We start from the raw sequence: 22,091 nt of genomic DNA, 5'->3' as shown, positions 1-22,091 counted from the left end.
CCTGGTCCTGACATTGAAAGTGGGAGCTCCCTGGTGATCCTGCACTTCTTTTTCTGGGTTTTGGGAAAAAATAAATCAGAATTGAGCTGTTTTCTCTGGGGTTTCAGTAGTTTGTACACCCCTTCCCATGCATGTCTTGTGTTCAGTGTATCCTGGTGCCTCCCGTGCCTCTCCCACAGTGCAGAGCATCTTCTTATGTAAAGCCAGACAGGAACTGTGCCTGACAGGCCCTGGGGACTGATTCTGGAGAAGGTAGTAGAGAAGGTTCTGGAGTTACGTAGGCAAAGGAAGACTTCAGATTTTGAACATGGATCTGAAAGCTGAGGGTGGAATAGTGACCTGTGTCAGGAATGAGAAGTATGGGGGGAAAGGTTGTGGTCATTCCAGTGTGGAAGGGTCAGGAATGTGGTGATTCCCAGTTCTGCTCCCCTTGGTGAGCCCAGAGGAGAGGGACAGTGGTGTCTCCCTGGCCTCATATGTCAGATGCTGGAGGGACTAGTCCTAAATGTGGGCTTAGGAAAGCTGGAGCTAATGTGGGACCTGGGCTTGGAGCAGCACAGGGAGAGGTGAATGGGGGAGCCACTGTGGCTACACCAGCAGCACCCTCACCCTTGAAACTCTGGCTGCTCCACAAAACCCTCAGTGCACTCCAAAACAGGCTCCCTGCAGCTCAAGCTGCTCCGGATCCTGCACAGAGGGAGCGGGGCAACCAGCTGGGGTGGGACACTGGAGATCCCGGAGCTGTGGTTTGAGAGTCAAGGGGCCGAGGAGGAGGAGGAGGAATGTGGCCTGGCTGACAGGGACGGGCTTGGTTTTCCATGGTTCAAATTTTCCTTCACTGGGGGTTTGCAGTGAGGGTGGAAAATGTGGTGGGAGAGGAGGGGTGTGGGGCCACTGGGGGCTTTGGGATGTGACCTGCCTGCCAGGGCAGAGCCCATGGCAGGGACACGGACATGGCACATGCCGAAGCCCAGTGGATCTGGGAAGTGTCCCCGCTCAGAGTGGTTGGGGCTAGGAATTTGCTGGAAAGCAGGGCAGCTCCACAGGCTGCCTGGCCTTCAGCTCCCATGGGATGGTCTGGCACCCTGGGGCTGACATGTGATGGGAATGCTACAGCGGTGCCAGGGGACCCACCAGAACGTGGAGCACCGGGCTGAACCCACGTTTGCTGCAGTACTGCAGCTCTCTCCCACCACCCAAGGCCATCCCCTGTGGCATGCACATATCTCATATCCCACTTAGATACCTTACTGCTGCTCCTGGGGTGTTTGCAGTAAACCTATATTACTGGGAGCCCGAACTGGCTGCAGAAACACTTGGACTCACCTAAGAGGGCAGCTGGGTTCTGCCCTCAGTGGTGCCAACACAGCCCTCAGCCACTGCAGGGTGATAGGATATGACATTTCCTTGGGCCATGGCTCTCCTGCAGACCTGGAGACATTTGTTTTTCAGCCCTGGATTTTGGGAGTATGTAGAGCTGGTGGGACCTTCAGCTCTTCCAGCCAGCACCAACTCCCTTGCCTGTGGCTCTTTTCGCGTGGAGCAGGGTAGGACTAGGGACTGAGAGAGAGGGAAGGTAACTCAGGGTACCCTGGGGCAGGGCAAAAGCAGGATCATGCAGATTGAACATCAGGGGAAGAGGCTTAGCAGGGCACTCAGAGAGCTGGGATCTATTGTCTTGTGCTGCTCTGGGATGAGATCATGGAATCACAGAATGGTTTGAGTTGGAAGGGACTTTAAAGATGATCCAGTTCCAACTTCCTTTCACCAAACACCTTTCACTAGACCAGGTTGCTCCAAGCCCTATCCAGCCTGACCTTGAACACTTCAAAGTATGTCACCTCTAGCTTGTGGCCTCCCCAATAACAACTTTTGCTCTCCTCATCTCCTCCAGTGACCAGCACGTGACAGGGAAATTTGTGCTATTAGCAGCTTATCCAGGAGATGGATAGGCTGGAGTTGGGGATGGGGACAGAGCCCACCCCAGTGCTGCTGGAGGAGCCCAGGGATGGGTGACCCAACTCACAGCCTAGGTGACACACCAAAAAGCTCATTTCCTCACCTCCAGGCTCCTGCCCTAGGATGCCTGTGAGCCCTCACCACAGCCACTGACCTTTAAACAAGGTGATTGGAGAGATGGAAGTAGCAGAAATCCCTGAAAGATTATTTGCTTCTCACAAACTATATTTAGACACCATCAGCAAAACCCAAAAGTGCTGAGTTTGGCTGAATAAATCTGTGAGATTTGTGGGTTTTTTCCCCCCAAGGAGAACAGGATTAGCCAGTGAATGGGGAATTGTGTTTTTGTTTGACATACCTGAGGGTTTCTACTCCAGGTTGTTGTTTTGAGCTCCTAGTGCCATGATGATGATGATGATAGACCTGACAAGGCACTGCCCCATCTTGTGAAGATATTTTTTGGAAAAGAAAAAGAGCAGCTGGCTCCCCCACCATGTTGCTGCTTGCTTTCTTTGTTAAACTTTGGGGTTTCAAATATTTTTAGAGATGTTGGCATATTAGGATGTTTTTGAGATAGAAGGAGGTCACACTGGTGCTGCTCCAATACAAAGTCCTTCCCTGGTGGAATGCGCCCCTCCAGCTCCCTGTATGCACCAATGCTGCCCCAAGGGATGGGTGCCTCAGGGAGCTGGGAGGGTGAAGGTGTGGGGAATGGCAAGAGGTCACATTACTTTTCTGGAACACACTTGGGGTGTAGTTCTTTGCTGGTTTGGATTCCCTGTGCCTAAATCCCATCTCCCCCAGGGAGACTGGGATCAGGTCTGAACTTCCCAAGTGGAATGTTTGGGGGGGCCAGGCAGGTGAGGGGTTTTCTGATCCCTGAGAAGTGTCAGAGCCCATCTGACCAGCTGGTGACAATGAAGAGCAGAGTGACCCATCAGGAACCTCCCATATGGGCATGAACCCAAATCCTGTGGGCGATGGGAGGCAGAAGGGCTCTGGGTCCATCTCCAGCAGAGCAGAAAATTTTTTACCCTAAACTTGTCAAAATTCTGTGTCCCTTGAGCTGGCCCTGCCAGGACATCAGGCTCTGTTTTTTGAGAAATAAGGCTCTGGGGAACTCAGGTCCTTGAGTTACAGCTCATCCACAGCAGCTCCTCTTCAAAGAGGGCCCAGGGAAGGTGGAGATGGAATTGTTGCACTGTAGCGGGTCTCTGGTGATGGGGTTAGACATGTCTGCGGAACTTTCTCCTCTGGCCAGGTGAGAGATGAGGATTTCCTAGGGTTCTCCATATGGAGAGGAGGAGAAGAGGTAGTACTCAAGGAGGAACCAGCTCAGGGAAGAGGATGCTGGTGCCAGATGGTTTGTCGAGAGCAAGGAGTGACCCAACCTTGGGTAGGAACCATCAGAATGATGCCTGAACATGGGCTGCTTCCATGGAATCAGAGGGTAGTTTGAATTGGAAGGGACCTTAAAGATCCTCTTGTTCCAGCTTCCTGCCATAGACTGGGATGACACCCATTGGAAGGTGTTTGGGGCCTGGGAAGAAAGGGAGAAATGCAATATGGGACTTCCCAGCACTGATAACTCTATCCAGTAACTGGGAGGAGAAATGCTCACCCAGAGGTATCAGAGACAGGAGACCATCACTTGGGGCTGCTCCTGCTTTCTCCCTGCACTTGGGCCCAGCTGCACAGGAGAGATGACACCTACTCAACCCAAGAGCCCTGGAAAAGCCAGGATTCTTCCTCCTGGTCTGTGCAGCTGGAGAACCACAGCACCAATGGCATTGCCGGTAGGTGAGGACCTGGAGAAAGCCCTCCATGGCTGTGGGGCACCCAGGGGAAGTGACAAGTGACAGAGCCTTGAGGTTGCACTTGGATACATGTAGTTGGTCTTGGCAACCGAGTGGGCAGCTTGGCCAAGTCAGTGGTGTGATAAAACTATTTCTAGCAGGTTCCAAGAGCCCTCCCTGCTCCTGCAGCATACAGTGGGCTGGGGCTTAGCTCTCTAAGGTTGTTCCTTCTTCCCAGGGGATGCTTTGACTGTGTCCAGCCTCTTATTCTGTAAAAGCCTGAACCTGTGCAGAGGTTCTTGGCCCCACGGCATCATTCAGTGTGACACAGCAATTCATCAGGCAGTGGCAGGGCTTGAGGGGGCTCCCACTCCTCCCAGATTGCTTGGGAGAAGGTTTCTCCTCCAGTCAAGTAGCAGGGCTGGTGACCACAGTCCCTGACCAGGCAGTTGCCTCCTGGATTTTGCTGCTCCTTGGAAAGGCACTGAGGGTCCAGGGAGCATGAACAACCCAGGACATAGCTGCTATGGTGCATCTCCTACCCCCTTCCAGGGTGCCCCAGCCCTGGTACTGTGGGGCTGAGTCCCAGCCCACATTCTGCCTGGCTCCAGCCTGCCCCGTGCTTCTCCCCTTCTTCTCTGGATCATATTTATTTATTTATACGGTGAATGTAATAAAACTCCAGCAGGAAATGGAGGCGATTCCCTGCCATTCCCCACAAGCCAGCCCTGGGCCGGGTGAACAAGGAGGCGCATTGTGCAGCGTGGAGCCTCCTGCCAGCACCGAGCCTGTGGCTGAGGCTGAAGAAAGGACTGAGTGTGTATGTGAGCACCAGGACCTGGTGCCGGCACCCGCCCCAGGATGGGGGATCTTGGGGAAGAAACTTCACTTTGGGGGGCAAGCAGGGCTGGGGGTGAAAGGGCTCCTGTGCTGGCTTGGAATCTTGTCTGGGAGCACCTCGGAGCCTGCTCCCAGCACAAGGAACCTCCTTGGCCCATCCTTGGGTTACCAGGAAACAGAGGTGGGCACTGAAGATCACCTGGGGGGGCACATGGTGGCCCCATGGCCCAACACGGGGGTATATGAACAGTTCTTCCCAGGGCTGAGACAGCTGAGAGGGAGCTCCAGCCATTCACCTGCCTTTCTCAGGCAGCTGCTCCAATCTTCAGCTGCTGCCACCAGTAGGGTTCAGAGTGAATGGCTGCTGCCAGGGCTCACCTGGCTCCTGTCTTCCTAGAAAGGGTCTGCAGGGGTAAACGAGGTGGCTGAGGGTGGGATGTGGCTCAGTCCAGGTTTCCCAATGATGGGAGAGGTCCCATTGCTGGGGACAAGTGTCTCAGTGCTGCCAGGAGCTGAAAGCAGCCCTTTGTGCTGTCACCACACTCACCAGATAAAATACTGTGGATGAGGTAGGGACATTGTCTTTCTTATCCCTCATTCTCCCAGCCATGGCTCCCCTGGAACACACCACTGTCCTCCTGCCCCATCCCCTGAGTCCCACAGCTGCACGTGGTCCCCATCCCTGTGCTGGTCCCTCAGGCTCCCAGGGATCCTGGGGTTAAGGTCATGCCCTGAGCCGTGTGTCTCCCCCCTGATTTGTGTCACTGCTATGTGAATGGGGATGTCGTGGCCCAGGGATACTGTGGCCAGGGCTGGGGAAGGGGGGCTGGCTGACAGCAGGACCCACAAGTCCCCAGCTGCAGGGTGATGGGGTGACAAGGCTGCAGAGAGCATCCCTGGTAATGTCACACAGGTCAGCCTGCATCCCTGAGTCCTGGCCACAGTGTCCTTGCACCATGGGCTGGGTTGTAACCACAAATACCTGCAGAGAACCAGAGGCCAGGAGGTGACTGGGACACTGCCTTGGGACACTGTTTGTGCTCCACCTGCTTGTTTGGGAAGCAGATCCCAAAATCCCCATATTTCTCCCCTCCTGCACCTGCCCATGGCACAGAACCTGCCCGGGGCACAGAGAACAGTTGTCTTATGGTGGGCACAGTCTGTTGCACGTGCATGTGCATTGGCATCACACAGGATTGTGCCTGGGGCAGGAGGAACTTGGGCTTGAGGATCACTCGTGGTGATCCTGGTGTCCCCAAGGAGATGGTGGCTGGGGCAGGGGTAATCTGCCTCTCTGGCTGGGTGGGTGCCAGCCCACAGCCCCATGGGTTGCTCCCAGAATGGACGCCTCCACCTGCTCACTAGCCCATCCCGCCTGGCACTGGCATCCTTTTGAAACTGAAGCCACTGGCCTTTTGCACAGCAATTCCTGTGAAATTCTTCAGGAAGAGAAAATTATCCCTCCCAGATCCCTGCAGGACTGTGCCATTTCCTGCCTCCAAGCTGGCAGGTAGGGCACAGGGTACCCAGAGCCCTGGCTCACATGGACATGGCCTGTCCTCGCGAGGTGGATTCCTCTCCCTGGCCCAGCCCCTGCCTCTCTCTACGAGCCAGACACTGGTGGGAGCTGGGACCACTGGGGATCTGGGAGCTTGTCAGGTCAGAGGCAAGGGCAGTGATGGCATGGAGCCCCCCACCTCCCTGCAGCAAGTCCTGCTGCCCTGGTCAAGGCTGGGCAGAGTAGCACCCACAGTTCTGCCACAGTTACACCACCCCCTTCCCAAGTCCATTGCCCACTCCCCAGCTCCATCTTCCCATTGATCCCCTGCTGTTATACACCCTCCCCTGCCCTACTGCCCCCTCCCCTGCCCTGCTGACCCCTTCCCCAAGTCGATTACCTCCTCCCTGGATCAATCACCGGCTCCCTTGCCCAGCTCTATCAGTCCCTTCTCTGCTCCATCACCCTTTCCCAGGCTCTGTTGCCCCCCTCTCCAGCTTCATCCCCTCCTCCTCTACTCTACTGCTTCTTCCCCACCTCCATCACTCTCTTCCCTACTCCATCACTCACCCAGTTCCATCTCGCTATCATCTCTCCCCTCCCTCTCCCCACATCCATTGCCTCCTCTCTTGCTCCATCCACCCTTTCCCCAGCTCCACCATCCCTTCCCTTGCTCCACCACCCCACCTCCACTGCCCCCTCAATGACTCCCACCAGGGCTGTCCTCATCTCTGGTGCCAAGAGGATCCCCCAAGCCCTTCCTCCCAGAAAGACGCCCTCCCTGCTGCTATGGCTGGCCAGAGAGGCACTGCCGCAGCCCCCTGTACCGGGGGGCAGCCAGTGGATTTTTTCCATTCATCCCCTCCCCTTGCCGAGGCTCTCGCACAGGTTTCAGGCGCTGTTGACGGGAAGAAAGGAAATGGGGCAAAGCTCTGCCAGGAACCACAGGCTCCCGGGCTCCAGCGATCCGTCCCACTCGCCTGCCTGGCCGCTTCCCGGGCAGGATTCCTGAGCAATTCTGAGAGCCCTTTCTTTCTGCTATTGATCTTGGATCTACAGCGCAGGGCCACTTCCAAGACCATAAATCTCTGTGTTGGTCTACCTGGGGTTCTTGTTTTCACTGTGGGGCTCCCAGACCTGCTGGAGATCTCGGCTTCTGTGCGTGGCCGGGATGTCCCCACTCCTGCACTGCCCCCTCCCCGCCGTCCCTGCGTTCCCCAGGCGTGCGAGCTGGCAGGGACAGGTCACTTCTCCATCAGGCACAGGCAGTGGGGCAGTGCAAAGACAAGGCTTGGGGTGCTGGTGGTACCTCCCGGTACCCCCTGCATATCTCTGGCGTGAGATGAAGCTCCGGGAAGGTCCCTGGGGCTCAGGCAGGGCTTGGGCACCCCATGGAGTATCTGGGGCAAGGGGAGGGGCTGTGAGAGAGGAGCACCCCAAGCTGCAGGGCAGAGGTTAGGGGCAGCCACACCTCTACAAGAAGCTCCTTGACTACAAAAATCCCTGTGTTGCTCTTGGCCAAGCTGCAGTAGCAGGAGCCAAGAGCAACAGTTTTACATATTAAAGCAAAATTAACTTAAAATATATTTATTTGTACCCTCTCCCCCCCCCCCCCTTTAACCTTTCATAGTCCAGGTGGAGGGCAACCATGGGGGTGAACCAGAAAGGTGCGGCTAGGACCCCGGGTCTCATCCAGCCCCTGCCTGTGCCCACCGCCCGTCTAAACGCTAGCTTTACTCTGTAGCTCTAAAACACTACAGACCCGGCAGAGCCTATGCAACAGGCGGCTGGGCATGAGGACACAGAGCAAGCCCCTCACTGGGCAGCCAGGGCTGGGTCAGAGATGTTTCAGGTTTTCCAGGTGATGCTTCCTAGCTTTCCTTAGGAATCAATTCCTTGAAGGGAAGCCTCAGTGGCCAGAGTTGTGTTTGGGGTGTCCTGGAGTGGTGGCAGTGACTGCCTTGGTCCCTCACCTCACACAGGACACATGCCCTGGGTCTAGGGGTTAGAGGGATGAGGGACCCAGGGAAAGGTCCCAGCACACTGCAGGTGCCGCCTCCATCCCCATCACTTTGCTGCTCTGCCATTCATGACAATTTGTCCCCAGGACTGCACTGCAGCACAAACTACCCCCAAACAGCCATTTCTTAGAGTATGTGTCCCTAACCCACATCACGAAGCCCCCTGAAGCTGCTTCGTGTTACTGGGCACATGGGACGGATTTCTGAAACACCCCAGAGCTGGTGGCCAAGGTGACAAACATCCCAACATTCCAAATAATCCCCAATAACCCTATTCACAGGGCCTCGGAGCCCATTGTGCAGGCACCCCATGTTAGAGGGAAATTCCGGGGCGACGCCTTATCTCCTGCTTATATGGCTGATAAGCAGCTCCCATGGAATTTCCCTATAGCGCCGGACCGGGATGTTTGGATCCCGCACAGTGAGCGTCAGTGATTAGGGGCCGCGCTGACAGGTTGTTATGCTGTTACTAAAGAAGTCACAGAGTGTGGGAATGCCTAGGAATGGCTGGATGCCCGGACCCCCTGGCGCCAGCCAGGCACTGGAAGCCAGATGTCCCGCAGGACACTCAAGGGACCCTGCTGGAATCACCCCGGGGTGGATGAGCTGCTTCAAAAGGGGTGCTGGCGATGGCACAGAGCAACCTGGGCTGACCTGGGTTCGGCAGGTCATAGGAGTGGGGGGCTGCTGATCGCGCCTTATGACGGTCGCCTGAGCAGCACAGCCTGTCCTCAGGGGTGCTGCCACCTCCAGAGTGTTTGTAACACCTCCCCATGCCTTGGATGTAATTTGTCACCCTGTGAGTGGGACACTGGACTTTGGGGTCTGGCAGCCCTGGCTTGACCACCCTGACATAAACTTATGTCACCTGCCAGGAGCTGCCCTGGCCTTATAGCGACATTGCTGTCCCCTGCTCTGTGCCTGCCCTGAATTGTCGTTCAGCCGGGGACACGGCTTTCCTGGCCTGTGCTGTGGGCACTGGAGCTGAGCCATTTCCCGGAGTCTCCACTGTTCTACCACGTGCTCAACCCCAGGGGCACAGGCATCATGTGCCACGCGCTGTGAGTTCCTCAGTTCTCAGCACCAAAGCGGCAGTTTGTGTTCCCAAACTGAGGGACGTCACCCTGCGGGGAGAGGATCCCTCTCCCAGGGACAACAAGCCCTGGAGTGTGCTCAGGTGTGCTCAGCCGCTCACGCACACCCTGCGGGCAAACGGGGGCCTGGCAGCACCCTGCGGGTCTGGGCAACCGTGAGGTCACGTGTGATCCTGTGCCCAGGTGTATGTATGCACACACGTGCCAGTGCATGCCCCTGCGGGTGTGCGGGGCCTGGCTGGCGGAGTGCGGCTGTGCACGCGTGTCCGTCTCTGAGTACGTGTGCACGTGTACGTTAGTGTATGTGCGTGCTTGTGTGTGTGTGTGTGTGTGTGTGTGTGTGTTAGCCTGTCTGTGCTTGTCTGCGTGTGCGTGTGCATGTGAGCGTACGTGTGTGTACACACGGACATGCACACGGTAATGGGCACGTGTGTCAACGCATGTGTGCCTGTGCACGTTAGTGTGTAGATATCTGCGTGTGTGTTTTGGTGTGTGACTATGTGTGATAGTGTGTGGGCATGTGCACGTCTGGGTGTGCACATGCGTGTATGTACATGTGTGGAAGGGTGTGCACGTCTGTCAGTGTGTGTGTTACGTGTGTGTGCAGAGGGACACGTGCTCATTAGTGTGTGCGAGAGCGCGCACGTGTGTAACTATACCTGTGTAAGTGTTGTTTGTGCACGTGTGCGTGTGTGCGCGTGTCTGTCAGCGTGCTGTGTGACCGCGTTTCCCCCGCCCGCGCGTCCCCAGCGCCGGGGAGCTCCGGGGCTGCGCGCAGACCCCGCTGCCGGTTCCCGGCGTGGGTCCCGCCCCCCGTCCCTCCCCGTCCCGTCCGTCCCCCTCCCCGACACGCCCGGCGGGGCGGGGCGGGGCGGGAGCGCTCGGCGGGTGCTGCCGGTGTCGGCGGGCGCGGGGCGGCGTGGGGCGCTCGGGGGGGCCGCCGCCGCATGGCGCGGGCCGGGGCCGGGGCCGGGGCCGGGGCCGGGGCCGGGGGCTGCCCCGGCGCGGCGCCTCCAGCACCGCAGCGATCGGCCCCGTGGCGGCGGGGGCAGCGTGGCCGGGCGATGGCGGAGCTGTAGCAGCCGCGGGGCCGGTGCGGGCGGCGGGCGATGGCGGCGGCACGGCTGCGGGTGGCCCTGTGGGTGCTGTGGCATTTTGGAGTGGGCGGTCGCGGGTTGGAGCTGGCGGGACTGGAGGGCCCGCGGGGGCGCGCGGCGCGGTGCCAGCCTGTGGACATCCCGATGTGCCGGGGGATCGGGTACAACCTGACCCGCATGCCCAACCTGCTGGGGCACGAGAGCCAGCGTGAGGCCGCCCTGAAGCTGCACGAGTTCGCCCCGCTGGTGGAATACGGCTGCCACGTTCACCTGCGCTTCTTCCTCTGCTCCCTCTACGCACCCATGTGCACCGATCAGGTGAGCGCCAGCATCCCTGCCTGCCGCCCCATGTGTGAGCAGGCCCGCCACAAGTGCGTCCCCATCATGGAACAGTTCAATTTCGGCTGGCCTGAGTCACTTGACTGTGGCAGGTTGCCCACCAAGAATGACCCCAATGCCCTCTGCATGGAGGCCCCTGAAAATGCCTCAGCTGCTGAGCCGCACAAGGGACAGGGGATGCTGCCCGTGGCCCCCCGGCCTTGGCCACCTGGCACCGCTACCGAGGGACGGGGACCCAATGGGCTGGGGGCTTGCGACAATCCTGAGAAGTTCCAGTACGTGGAGAAGAGCCTCTCGTGCGCACCCAGGTGCTCCCCTGGGGTGGACGTGTACTGGTCCCGGGAGGACAAGGACTTTGCCTTCATCTGGATGGCTGTCTGGTCCACCCTCTGTTTCGTATCCACTGCCTTCACAGTCCTCACTTTTCTGCTTGACCCCCACCGCTTCCAGTACCCTGAGAGGCCCATCATTTTCCTCTCCATGTGCTACAATGTCTACTCTGTGGCCTTCATCATCCGCTCTGTGGCTGGGGCTGAGAACATTGCCTGTGACCGGGAGAATGGTGAGCTCTACATCATACAGGAGGGGCTGGAGAGCACAGGCTGCACCATTGTCTTCCTCATCCTCTACTATTTTGGTATGGCTAGCTCTCTCTGGTGGGTTGTCCTCACCCTCACCTGGTTCCTGGCTGCTGGGAAGAAGTGGGGACATGAGGCCATTGAGGCCCACAGCAGCTACTTCCACATGGCCGCCTGGGGCATCCCAGCCATGAAGACCATTGTCATCCTGACCATGCGGAAGGTGGCAGGGGATGAGCTCACGGGGCTGTGCTATGTGGGGAGCATGGACATCAGTGCCCTGACCGGCTTTGTCCTCATCCCCCTCTCCTGCTACCTGGTCATTGGCACCTCCTTCATCCTCACTGGCTTCGTTGCCCTCTTCCACATCCGGAAGATCATGAAGACGGGTGGCACTAACACAGAGAAGCTGGAGAAGCTGATGGTGAAGATTGGGGTCTTTTCCATCCTCTACACTGTCCCGGCCACCTGTGTCATTGTCTGCTACTTCTATGAGCGGCTGAATGTGGATTACTGGATGCTCCAGGCACTGGAGCGTGGCTGCCTACGCCTGCCTGGCCGCCGTGCCACCGACTGCTCCCTTGAGGCCTCGGTGCCCACTGTGGCTGTCTTTATGCTAAAGATTTTCATGTCACTGGTGGTGGGCATCACCAGTGGGGTGTGGGTGTGGAGCTCTAAAACGCTACAGACCTGGCAGAGCCTGTGCAACAGGCGTCTGGGCATGAGGACGCGGAGCAAGCCCTGCAGTGGGGTCAACTGTGGCGGGGGACACTGCCACTACAAAGCCCCCACAGTCATGCTGCACATGACCAAGACGGACCCATACCTGGACAACCCGACTCACGTCTAGAGACGGGGCCTGACCCCCACACCGGAAGAAGTGGCCTCACGGGTAAGGGGCAAGGGCAAGGGCTGTGTGGCGGCAAGAGGGACATTCCCAGGTTTAGAGGGGTGAGGCTGCAGGACCCCCCAGCACCACTCACTGACAAGTAGCCGCTTTTTCCTAGAGGTTGTTTTGTTGTTGCTGTTGCCAAATCCAGTGACTCTTCTAACGCTTTCTTTGGGGGATGGTGGGGATGGGACAGGGAGAGGAATAATCCATCCGTGTTTATTTAATTCTGTAATTTATTTTAAATTTTTTTTGATCATTAGCTGCAAGGAATGGAAAAAACAATAAACCCTGGATGTGTTATTTGATCCAAGCCTGGTGCTGTTTGCAGGGATTCCAGGGGGTCAAGAGCTCCCCCATGGGACCCCACCCCAGTTTGGGGGCTTTCATGTTGGGCCAGGCCATGCCAGGCCATGCTGGGGTGCCTCTGTCTCTGGCAAGAGCATGGTACCAGCAGGTGCCACCATCCAGTTCCCCTCCATGGCTTCCCTGGGGCCACTTCTGTTCCCCCCTCAGCAAGGAGGAGGAGGAAGAGGAGGAGGAGGGTTTTCCTGTGCTACAACACGAATCATCTTTTCCACTACATGCTCTGAAGGTGATTTGTGTCGGTGCCATCGGCTGCTGGAGCCTCGGTGCCAGGCTGAGGGGCTTTGAGGGGGCAGGCCAGGAGCCAGGGAGATGGGCTGGGGACACGGGACCTTGGGGCAGAGAGGGCTCAGCTTTGATGTCCCCCGCAGAAGCCCAAGGTGCAGGTAATGGAAACTTCTGGGCAGCTTTATTTATCTCCCGCTCTGGTTACAATCCCAGCTCGCTTTCCCCATTGTCTGGAGGAAAATTCAAGCTTCAGCTGGTGCTGGTGGGGCTGGCAGGGGGAGCCGGGGCTGGTGGACATAGGGTGGGCAGGAGTGTGGCTCTGCAGGGGCTCAGAGAGGGGGGAAGTGCCTACCCTTCCCCGAGACATCCTGAGGGGCTGGCAGGGGCCAGCTCATCTCTGCAGGGGTTTGGTGGGACTGTTTTGCCTGGCTGGCCCCAGGGATGTGCCAGGGATTCCCAGTGCTAGGGAAGAGAAGTAGGCAGGGGGCTGTGGCAGGGGGATGGGCAGCACAGTACCTGTGGCAAGCAGGATCTGTAGGGGCAACACAGCTCTAGTGATGCTTAGACTTGTCCATCATCTAATTAGCCATCCTGCAGGCTGGGCAGATCTGGACTCCAGGGAGGGTCGACCCTGGTCCAGGGAGCAACAATCCAGCAACGGACCCTCTCTCCAGCACTCAACCTGGCATCCACTGCTCACCCCAACAGCCCTTGGCCCCCATTTGATGAAGCCTTCAGGGTTCAAACTATCAAACTGTGGCTGGAGGACAGGGGCAAGACTCCCCCCTTTGGCTGGAGTGGGGGCAAGGGCTGGGTCGGGACCCCTCACCCACCATCGAGTTGTGCTAGGGCTTTGTGCTGCTCTGATGGTGGGACCGGTGAAGCACCTTTAATCTGCTCCCTGCCACCCCTGGGATGCCGGGAAGGCAGGAGAAGTTGGGTCACTGAGCTGAGAAAAGCCTTTTCCTCCCTCAGGAGCTGGTGTGGTGGACGAGGTGTGAAGGAGCCCCCAGTGCCTATGTGGTGTCGCTGGGGGGACACCGAGAGTCTCTCAACAGATTTGGGTACCCCTGGCTGTGCTGGTGGGCATCCAGCCCCTTCCCTAGGCTGGTGGTGATGATGGTGCTAGGGCAGGTACCCTACCTGGCCCCAGCACTGGTGGGCTGCAGCCTCTGGAGCTCCCTTGGCTGCCACAGGAAAGTTTGTTTTGGGCAGAGAAAAGGGACGTGACCTGGGGCAGGAGAGTCAATATTGGCTGCGGGACAGGCTCCAAAGTCCAGCTGGGGAGCTGGGCATGGCTCTAGGCAAGGGCTGCCTGGGAAGGGGGCACAGAGCCACATGTTCTCCCTGTGTTCTGCCCTGGGTCCTAAGCCCAGAGCCAGTTTGGTTCACCTTGTGTGCCAGGCACGCAGCCCAGTGCTGGTGCCCGGCTGGCGGCACCCCTGGGGACTGGCTGCCCTTGAGCACCCAGCGCTTGCCAAGGAGCAGCTGCCTCTGGAGTGCTCACCCAGACAAGCCGTCCCAACGGGTCCCTGCTATCGGGCCCCAGAGGGGCCGCCGGCACCCACCACTGTCCACTATCGGCCCCAGCAGCCCAGCTGGCTCCACTGGAGGTTGCCAGTCCTGAGAGCTGAGCATGGCCAGGACACAGTTCCACAGAGCCTGTTGCAAAGCGGAGCTGTCACATGGAAGGACTGGCCCAGGGACACTGCTGGCTCCTAGTCACAGCTTCTTTCAACCCTGTGCTGTGGGGCTCAGGCTCCCTCTCTACACCCCCACCCAAACTCATCCCTGCATCCCATCTCCATCCTCCTCAGAGGAGCCCCAAGAACACCAAACACCTGCCTCCAATAAACCCCCAGCAAGCGACAAGTAGGGCTCAGCAGTGCCTAGGCCCCACAGGGCAGTGCCTGGCTTGGGATGGCTGTGGAGGGTGAGTTGGGCTGCCAGCTCGGTGCAAACAGGGCCAGGACATCCTGAGGTCCCTGAGGTCCTGGTCCAGCTCAGCATGGAGAAGTGGAGTCTTGTCACTCCAGGCATTTGCTGAGCCATGGAGTTTATCCACCCTTACATGGATGGACTCTCTCTCCAGGTTTGAGTAGCAAAAGAAAAGCCACTGTGCTCTGGGAATTTGCTAAAACCTCCATTACCCAAAGTATTAATTAATGATTTAGAATTAAGCCATGAGGAAACCCAGGGGGCCAAAGTTGGGTCTCGTTTTCCTAAGGCCACGCTGGAACTCCAGCAATCATAGGAGCTCCCGGGGTCTGTTGAAGGCAGCAGGTGCAGCAGGACTGATGATGGTGATAGCAGGGCTCCGGCTGCCCGCCAAGCCCCCACATTGCCCTGCCAGGTGTGAGGACAGCTATTTATAGCCCTGCACAGGACACTGATGCCATGGAGGGGCTGCTATAAAAAACAAGTCTCCAAAAAGGCCTTAGAGCAGATGCTGCTGCAAGATCTCCACGCTGAGGCCTGGAAATATCCCAGCTGGAGTCACTCAGATTCACCCAGGTCCTGTTGCATGGCCAGCAAGCCAAACCACCTCCTGTGGAGAGAGGCGGTTTCTCCAGGGAAAACAGCATCAGCCCATTGCCGAGAGCCTTCAAGCTCTCAAACCCATCAGGATTTCCCTGCCCAGCAGTATGGGGCCTGGCTGGAACACTCCCAGCTCAGATCCAGAGTGAGGAGCAGGATGAAGACACCCAGGAGCCCTTGTTGTCCCAGCAGAAACAAGCAAAGCTTCAGCCAAACCCTTTGTGTCACAGCTGTGGTCATGAGCATTGGCATGTCACTGCTCCAGCGTGCTGCCCTTGGAGCTCCAAGTGTCCCTGCTGGGTTGCTGGAGATCAAGACAGTGGCCTGGGACACAGCAGCAATAATCCTTACTTCAAGCATGGCTCGGGTTGTAAAACACACCCCAACACGAGGGAAGAGGCTTTGGGGGTAGTCAGGCCGTGCTAGGGCAAAAGAGCAGAGACATCCAGCTCACCATCACCTGGAGGTAGTCCCTCCAGGGGTACCCTGAATGGAACAGGAGGACAAGTGTCACACTGGCACCCTGCAGGGGACAAGGGACAAAGGGGGAAGGCAGAACGTAGCTCTGTTCCTTGTCCCTGGGGAGGGCGACAACACACTGGCACCATCCTGGAAGCTGATCTGACCCTGACTCACCATTCCTTTACGCCACAGCTCCATTTGTGCTCCAGAGATGTTTGGTGGTGGCTCTAGGAAGGCAGAGGAGAGCCATATCAGACAATCCCACACCAGGACCAAAAAAAACTCACACAAGCCACGTTTACAAACACAAGTACATAATGTTTATTCTTAAGTTTCCAATTTATTACAAGTACAGCCCTTTACAGAAACCCCTTCCCCCCAAATGACACTGATTTTTAGAAAACGTGCAGTTCCAAAGGTTCCACTGTGTAGGACCTGCAGGAAGTGTTCGCTAGGAAACAAGACAAAACAGCCTCTGAAGGGATGTGCGAGATACAAATGTCAGTGCTATTTTGTGGGGCAGGGAGTGAGGCTGAGGAGAGGGAAGGGGCTGGAAACTTGCCTCATCTGCAGTCATTGATAGTCCAGAACTGAAAACAAGTACCTGTTAAAAAAAACCCCAAACCTAAAACATTCACAAAACTAGGCTGCAATTTGTAATTGATGATTCTTTTCTCCTCAAATCCAAGAGCTACAAGAGCTGCTTCTGCTTTTCTGTTACAAAACCAGGACTGAACAGCCTGATGGCCCATTTATTCCACATCAAACAATTCTGGGATAAGAAGTTCAAGCCCTGACTGTATGATCCAAACCTGTCATGATGGAGAGGAAGAGAGAATGAGAAAACAAACCCTCTTCTTAGGGAAAAGTCAGCATCTGGGGCAGCAGGAGCTGGTCCTGGGCCGTGGCACAGGAACAAGGGTGTTACTACGAAATGTCGTGAGAGTGTGGCTGAGAGGGACTAGGATCTCCCTCTCCCCCCACAAAGTCCCCTGATGTAACTCCTGCTATTTACTGGTAGGAAAATGAGTTTTAAAGAGGGGGAAAATATAAAGCAAACACGATTTTATATAAACTGTACATGTGCCAAAGCAAGACAAGGGTATCTTACAGGTGTTCTTTGTACAAGATCAAAGCTAGAAACAAGCCACTTTCAACTAAAAATTAATTTAAAAAGTTACAGAGTACATTTCTGCTGCTCCCCTAGCCTTGGAGCTCTCCTTGGGCTGCGCAGACACCCACACTCTCCAGTTTGCTGCTGGAACTCCAAAGGGCTGCATGACTGCATGCAGGTCCAGGTGAGCAGGGAGCCTCCTCTTGGCATGTACAGGTGGGGAGCTGAGCTCAGAGCCCTCCTTGCACTGAGACCTCCAGGGACTGCTCCCCAAGGAGAGGGGAAAGCAGGAGCACCTCAGAGCAGTGGTGTTGGGATGCTGGTGAAAGCCAGACTGTGGTACACCTAAGTGCTTGCGTGCCCCACACAGCCTGGAACCAGGGCTCAGAATTAACACCATATAAATATATACAGGCAAGCCTGAGTAGCCCATTGGCCTGATGGCACCCAGTCCTTCTGTGGAGCAACACGATCCCGCCCCGCACCAGCCTGAGGCTGGTGTGCTCACATGATTGGCATCAGACGGTCCCACCACGCTCTGGCTGCTCGCAGAGGCAAGGAAGCGATTCATTCCAGGAAACCGACAGTGCCCGAGCTGGAGCAGGCTGGTGTTTCTCTGCCCAGCCAAGCTTGGCCAGGCCCTCCCCTTGCCCTCCCCCCTTCCCTTCCTGTCAGGACAGACTTATGAAGAGCTTTGTAGATTTTGGAGGAAGCATTAAGTCATCATCTCTCAATGGATGACCAAATACTTGAGGAAATTGCAGAAAAATTAAAAATAGGATGGGCCCAAGGGAAGGCTGGATTAATAGAGAAGTATCCCCGCTGCTTCTCAATTTCCTCCAGACAACCCATCCAACTGCCTGGCAGCACCAGAAGGCCTGCTCCAGTTCTGGCTCTCCCCCTAGCCTCCCCATCCCTCATTTCTTCCTTTTCCGCCCCCGGGAATGTTCAAGGGGCTCTGACTCACTGTCCCCTTCCTGCTCCTCCAGTCCCTGGCACCTGGCAGAGAGCTTCTTGCGTTTCCTGCGTGCATACGTGTGGCCCGGCAGGTGTTTGTGCACCATGTCAATCAAACACTGCTCTGTCTTCTCCAGGCAGGACAGTACGTGACTCCCGTTCTGGTTGTAGCGCTCAGCATTGGAGAACACCTGCTTCATGTCAGAGAGGAACTCCTGCACAGAGCGGTAATTACCACAAGAGCACTTGCTCTGCATAGTCTGGAAGTCCATGGGGTTGCTGATGACCTCAAAGTAGTCTTCAGCTTCCTCCGTGGTCACTGGCTCCCTGTCAAAGGAAGGGCCACAGGGATAGGAAGGGAATGCCGACCCTGACACCACTGCAGAGAAGTGGGGTCCCGCCTCCCCTTCACCCCTGTGGCACCCGACCTGCAGCCCCATGGTGGTGCAACATGCCCAAGCATCACCTCTACAATGTTACAGATATATCAGCCCTATGGCACAAGAATGGGAAGCACAGGAGCCCAGGGAGGTGGTTCAGGCATGGGAAAGGTCCATACCTTCCCTCGGTGCTCCATAAATCCTGGGGGCAGTAGAGAACACCTACCTCCCACATGAGCCCCTTGCCTGCCACCTCAGAAGGGCACCATGTCTTCAGTCCACCAGAAGACTGAGAACGCGGTGGTTTCTTCTGGAGCAGCTTCTTCCCAGATATGACTTGCTTTTGGAGCCCTAAGTCTCCCAGGTGGATCTGGCAGGACTGCACCACAGCCAGCCCACATCCCCACACAGCCTGTGGCAAGTCCTGCCCATAGAGGAGGAAGACGCCACTTGCCCTCACCTGAAAGGCCAGCTGAAGCGGTACTTGATCAGCTTGCTGAGGATTTCCTCACACTTCTGCAGCTCAAGGTTCTGACGACGCGCTGTCCTCTTTGTCTGAAGGACCTGCCCACACAAAGGGTGTTGGTAAAAGGAGGGAACTGCTACAGGCTTTGGAGTTCAGCTAACAGCCCTGAGGCCAAAGGAACTCGTTCTTAGCACAGCCAGGACATTTCTTCCTTCTGAACATGGCGAGAGGCTGGCACTGGCTCCCCAGAGTAGCTGTGGCTGCCCCATCCCTGGAAAGTGTTCACTGACAGCTTGGACAAGGCTTGGCAAAACCTGGTCTAGTGGCGCCAACCCCTGCGCATGGCAGAGGGGTTGGAATGAGATGCATTTAGGACCCCTTCCAAGCCAGGCCATTCTGTGATTATGACATGCAGCAGCCGCTTGGGTTCAGGACAGCAGCCCCATTCAGGAGCTTGATGGGAACAGCTCACAAACTGCCCAGCTCTCCTCTGGTAGCAGGTGGCTTTTTCAAAATAAGTTCAAAGACAATATGGACACAACAAGCAGGCAAAAAATAAATGCCAGCAAATGGAGAATGTGAATTCCCTCTCCCTGCCTTCTCTTGAGCTTGCAGTGGGCAGCACCCGAGGCAGACGGAGAAGCATTTGTGCTGCTGTTCTGCCCTGGCAGAGCTGACTGTGCTATTTCAAATCCCAGGGAGCAGCTGGTGCCCCGAGCACTGCAGTCCCCATGCAGGCTCAGCACAAGGTCACTCATGTGCCCAGAGACCCCAAACAAGTCACACCCAGCACGGGGACATCCCCATAGCTCCTAGAGCACAGCTCATGGGACATCACTGCTGAGGAAACACTGAATGACAGGAAGGCTCCACAGCAGAGGGTACTCACTATTCTGACCCAGCTCCAGTCTCTTCCCAGGACAAGTGATAAATCATGGCAAAGTCCTCTTCTCTGAGCCAGTGTGCTGTTCCAGTAAGATTTTTCCCCAGTGGAATATCCCTCTGTGCTGGCTGTGGCTGTCTATGCTGGGCTTGCTTGCCCTTCAGTGTATAACACAGACCACAAGCACAGTCCCCCAGACCCAGCATAAGCAGCAGTGAGCCCACAGTCCATGAGCAAGGAGAGTGACCGGACACACCAGCACCAGTAGTGCTGGTCATGGGACAGATGGCAGATCTGCAGGGCGTTGTGACGTGGCTGTAGGGCTGGAGTATCCTCACGTATGCCCTATGGCGTTTTGCTCCCCAGAGACAGTCGCTATGGCTCCCCCCACCCAGCACGCACAGACTGCTCTGTGCAGGAGCCTATGGCTTTATTCTTTAAATATCAAGTGAAACCTAAACCAGCCAAATTATGTTCTGGAAGTTGGGGAGTGACCATACAGACAACAACTGTCATAAAATGGCCAAGGCTGGGGAGCAAGGGTCCAGCATTGCTGGCATTCCCTGGCCATCCAGGACCCCCTCAGTTCCCCCACCTCTCTGCAGAGACATATGGATACTATTTAAAACCCTTTAACAAGCTGCAGGCTGCCTGCTGCTCAAGGGGACAATGTGTGAAAGCGGCTGGGGAGGGATGCCTGGCATATCTGTGCTCTGTCTGCAGCAGGCCCTTAAGGATATGTATCTTTTGTTAACCCAGCCCAACCCGGGCTTCCACTAGGATTCTGGGTATTTCTCTATCAAGGGACGGGAGGAAGCATGCCACCTGTTTGATTTATAACTCACAATGTGAGTGGTCTCCAGGGAGAAATTTGGCTCTTACCAGCTCATCGATGTCTGCACCATTGACAGGTGCCGTGCGCTGCCGGGGTCCCCGCACAGGGTGCAGCGTCTGCTTCTTCCTCTGGTGCCTTCCCTGCCTCAAGGAGTACATGGAGCCCTGCTTGCCCCGGGCTGCCTTCCTGGGCCTCACTGAAACAGATAAGCCATGGGCTTAGAGGCCTGGGTGCATCTGGGAGCAGACACCACCCTTTGCCTCCCACACTAGGCTGAGCCTCACTCAGACTGGTGAGGCAAGGACGACCTAGCCTCATCTCAGCTACACTCACACCTTCTACAGAGGGGATCTCTGTGGGTCATCACCACCTGCCTGAAGAGGCCATGGCTAGCAACAGCCTGCTGCTAAAAGGGTACTCACACAGAACAGATCCTCAAGCTCCAAGGGAAACCTGGGAGCTCCTGGATCATCCACTGTAGGTCACAGCAAACCCCTCTGCCTGCAGCACTAAGAGACCCCCACACATCAAGGCTTGAGGGAAAATCAGGAAAGCAATGCAAGGACAGACAGTTGTTTCAAACAGCAATAAACCCTCTGAAAGCACTGGGAGCAAAAACCTGGAGTTTCCTCAGTTTCCTGCTGCCCCTTTGCTCCTCAGTTTTGGGGATGGGTGCTTTTCCAAGTGGCCCACACAGTGGGATAAGCCCCTCTGAGAAGGGAACTATGTGCAGGGGGAGTGTCAAATTACCACAGCTGGGAGCTGCTCCATGTGCTGCAAGTGGGAAACAATGGGATTTTATTCCCCAAGACTCGGGGCTGCCACACTACATCCTACAGAAATGCACTTGCCTGTGTGAGTCTGCCTCTCAGAGCTCCACACTGGTGGCAATGCAAGCATGCTGACGCACTTCCTTGTCTTAAATTTCTCCCATGACCCTCTGTACGAGGAGAATGTGTTTGCCTTCCCAAGTCAAAGCCCTTCCACCTGATCCCAAGTCCTTGAGCTGTATCCAGAACACTGGATACCTCAGCTGCAGCCTCTGATCCAGCCCTGTCCCATAAATCATCATGTTGGGCGTGCAGTGAGGCCGCAGGACGTCCACCTGCTGTCACTCCGCTTGTGTGTCAAGCGTGCAGCACGTGCTAAATGTCTGAAAATCCAACATTCTAGGTTAGATCCCTCAGGATAAACACCATGAGGATCAATGTGATTTCCCTATTAAAACAAAAGTTTTCCATGGTGACCTTTCCATGTTAATGCTCTCTAAAGCCAGGGGTTGCATTTAGCACTTTATTTTTAGTGACTGTAACCCTCTTTTGCTATTGTTTGGAAAGCTTGGCTCAGCTCCTGTCTTGGCCATGCAACAGAGGCTAAACACACTCCAAGTGTGGACATGGATACACCGCAGAACAACAAGCAGTATGCACAGCCATGGTATCAGTGAGCCTCCCTGAAACCAGAATAAAGTAAGGGAATCAAGGCTCAAGCCTGGATGGAAACCCTGAAAAGAATATGGGATAATCCTCCGAGTCCCAGTCTCTGGATTCCATCCGCCCTGTTTAAGACAACCTGTATTTAATGTTATGTCAGTCAAGGACAGTTTGACAGAAAGCAAATGCTAGCAGTGTGCCATTCCCAGACTGAGCTTTTCAGTGCAGCAAGTTGCCTAACTGGGACTGGAATCAAACTCCCCTAAAACCAAAGTGGATACACATATTGAATATGTTTAGGTGAAGAAGCAGACATTG

General features: G+C 56.1%; 2 protein-coding genes across 3 annotated transcripts in view; one reads left to right on the top strand and one right to left on the bottom strand.

The window, feature by feature from the left end:
* Positions 1 to 10,221: 10,221 nt before the first annotated feature.
* Positions 10,222 to 12,419, top strand: FZD9 (frizzled class receptor 9). The gene has a single exon (XM_053995962.1). It carries the CDS (start codon positions 10,318 to 10,320, stop codon positions 12,070 to 12,072), a length of 1,755 nt encoding a protein of 584 aa, XP_053851937.1. The 5' UTR covers positions 10,222 to 10,317; the 3' UTR covers positions 12,073 to 12,419.
* Positions 12,420 to 16,002: 3,583 nt separating this feature from the next.
* BAZ1B (bromodomain adjacent to zinc finger domain 1B) overlaps positions 16,003 to 22,091 on the bottom strand; it is a 44,678-nt gene continuing 38,589 nt past the window's right edge. Inside the window, exons 17-19 of one of the 2 annotated variants that reach the window (XM_053995960.1) lie at positions 20,388 to 20,536; positions 18,617 to 18,720; positions 16,003 to 18,103 (exon numbers count right to left, since the gene is read on the bottom strand). In XM_053995960.1, coding sequence (XP_053851935.1) covers positions 17,737 to 18,103; positions 18,617 to 18,720; positions 20,388 to 20,536 — 620 coding nt within the window. In that variant the 3' untranslated portion in view covers positions 16,003 to 17,736. The remainder of the gene's footprint in view (positions 18,104 to 18,616; positions 18,721 to 20,387; positions 20,537 to 22,091) is intronic. The other variant, XR_008440203.1, reaches the window with a different exon arrangement.

This window comes from Vidua macroura, chromosome 20 (genome assembly GCF_024509145.1).
Source record: "Vidua macroura isolate BioBank_ID:100142 chromosome 20, ASM2450914v1, whole genome shotgun sequence".
Classification (NCBI taxonomy): domain Eukaryota; kingdom Metazoa; phylum Chordata; class Aves; order Passeriformes; family Viduidae; genus Vidua; species Vidua macroura.
Note: the sequence above shows the minus strand (reverse complement) of the source record. Positions and strands in the feature narration are given on the sequence as shown.

Excerpts from the sequence above, each read along its gene's own strand:
- FZD9 (XM_053995962.1), top strand. The coding sequence starts at position 10,318 with ATGGCGGCGGCACGGCTGCGGGTGGCCCTGTGGGTGCTGTGGCATTTT.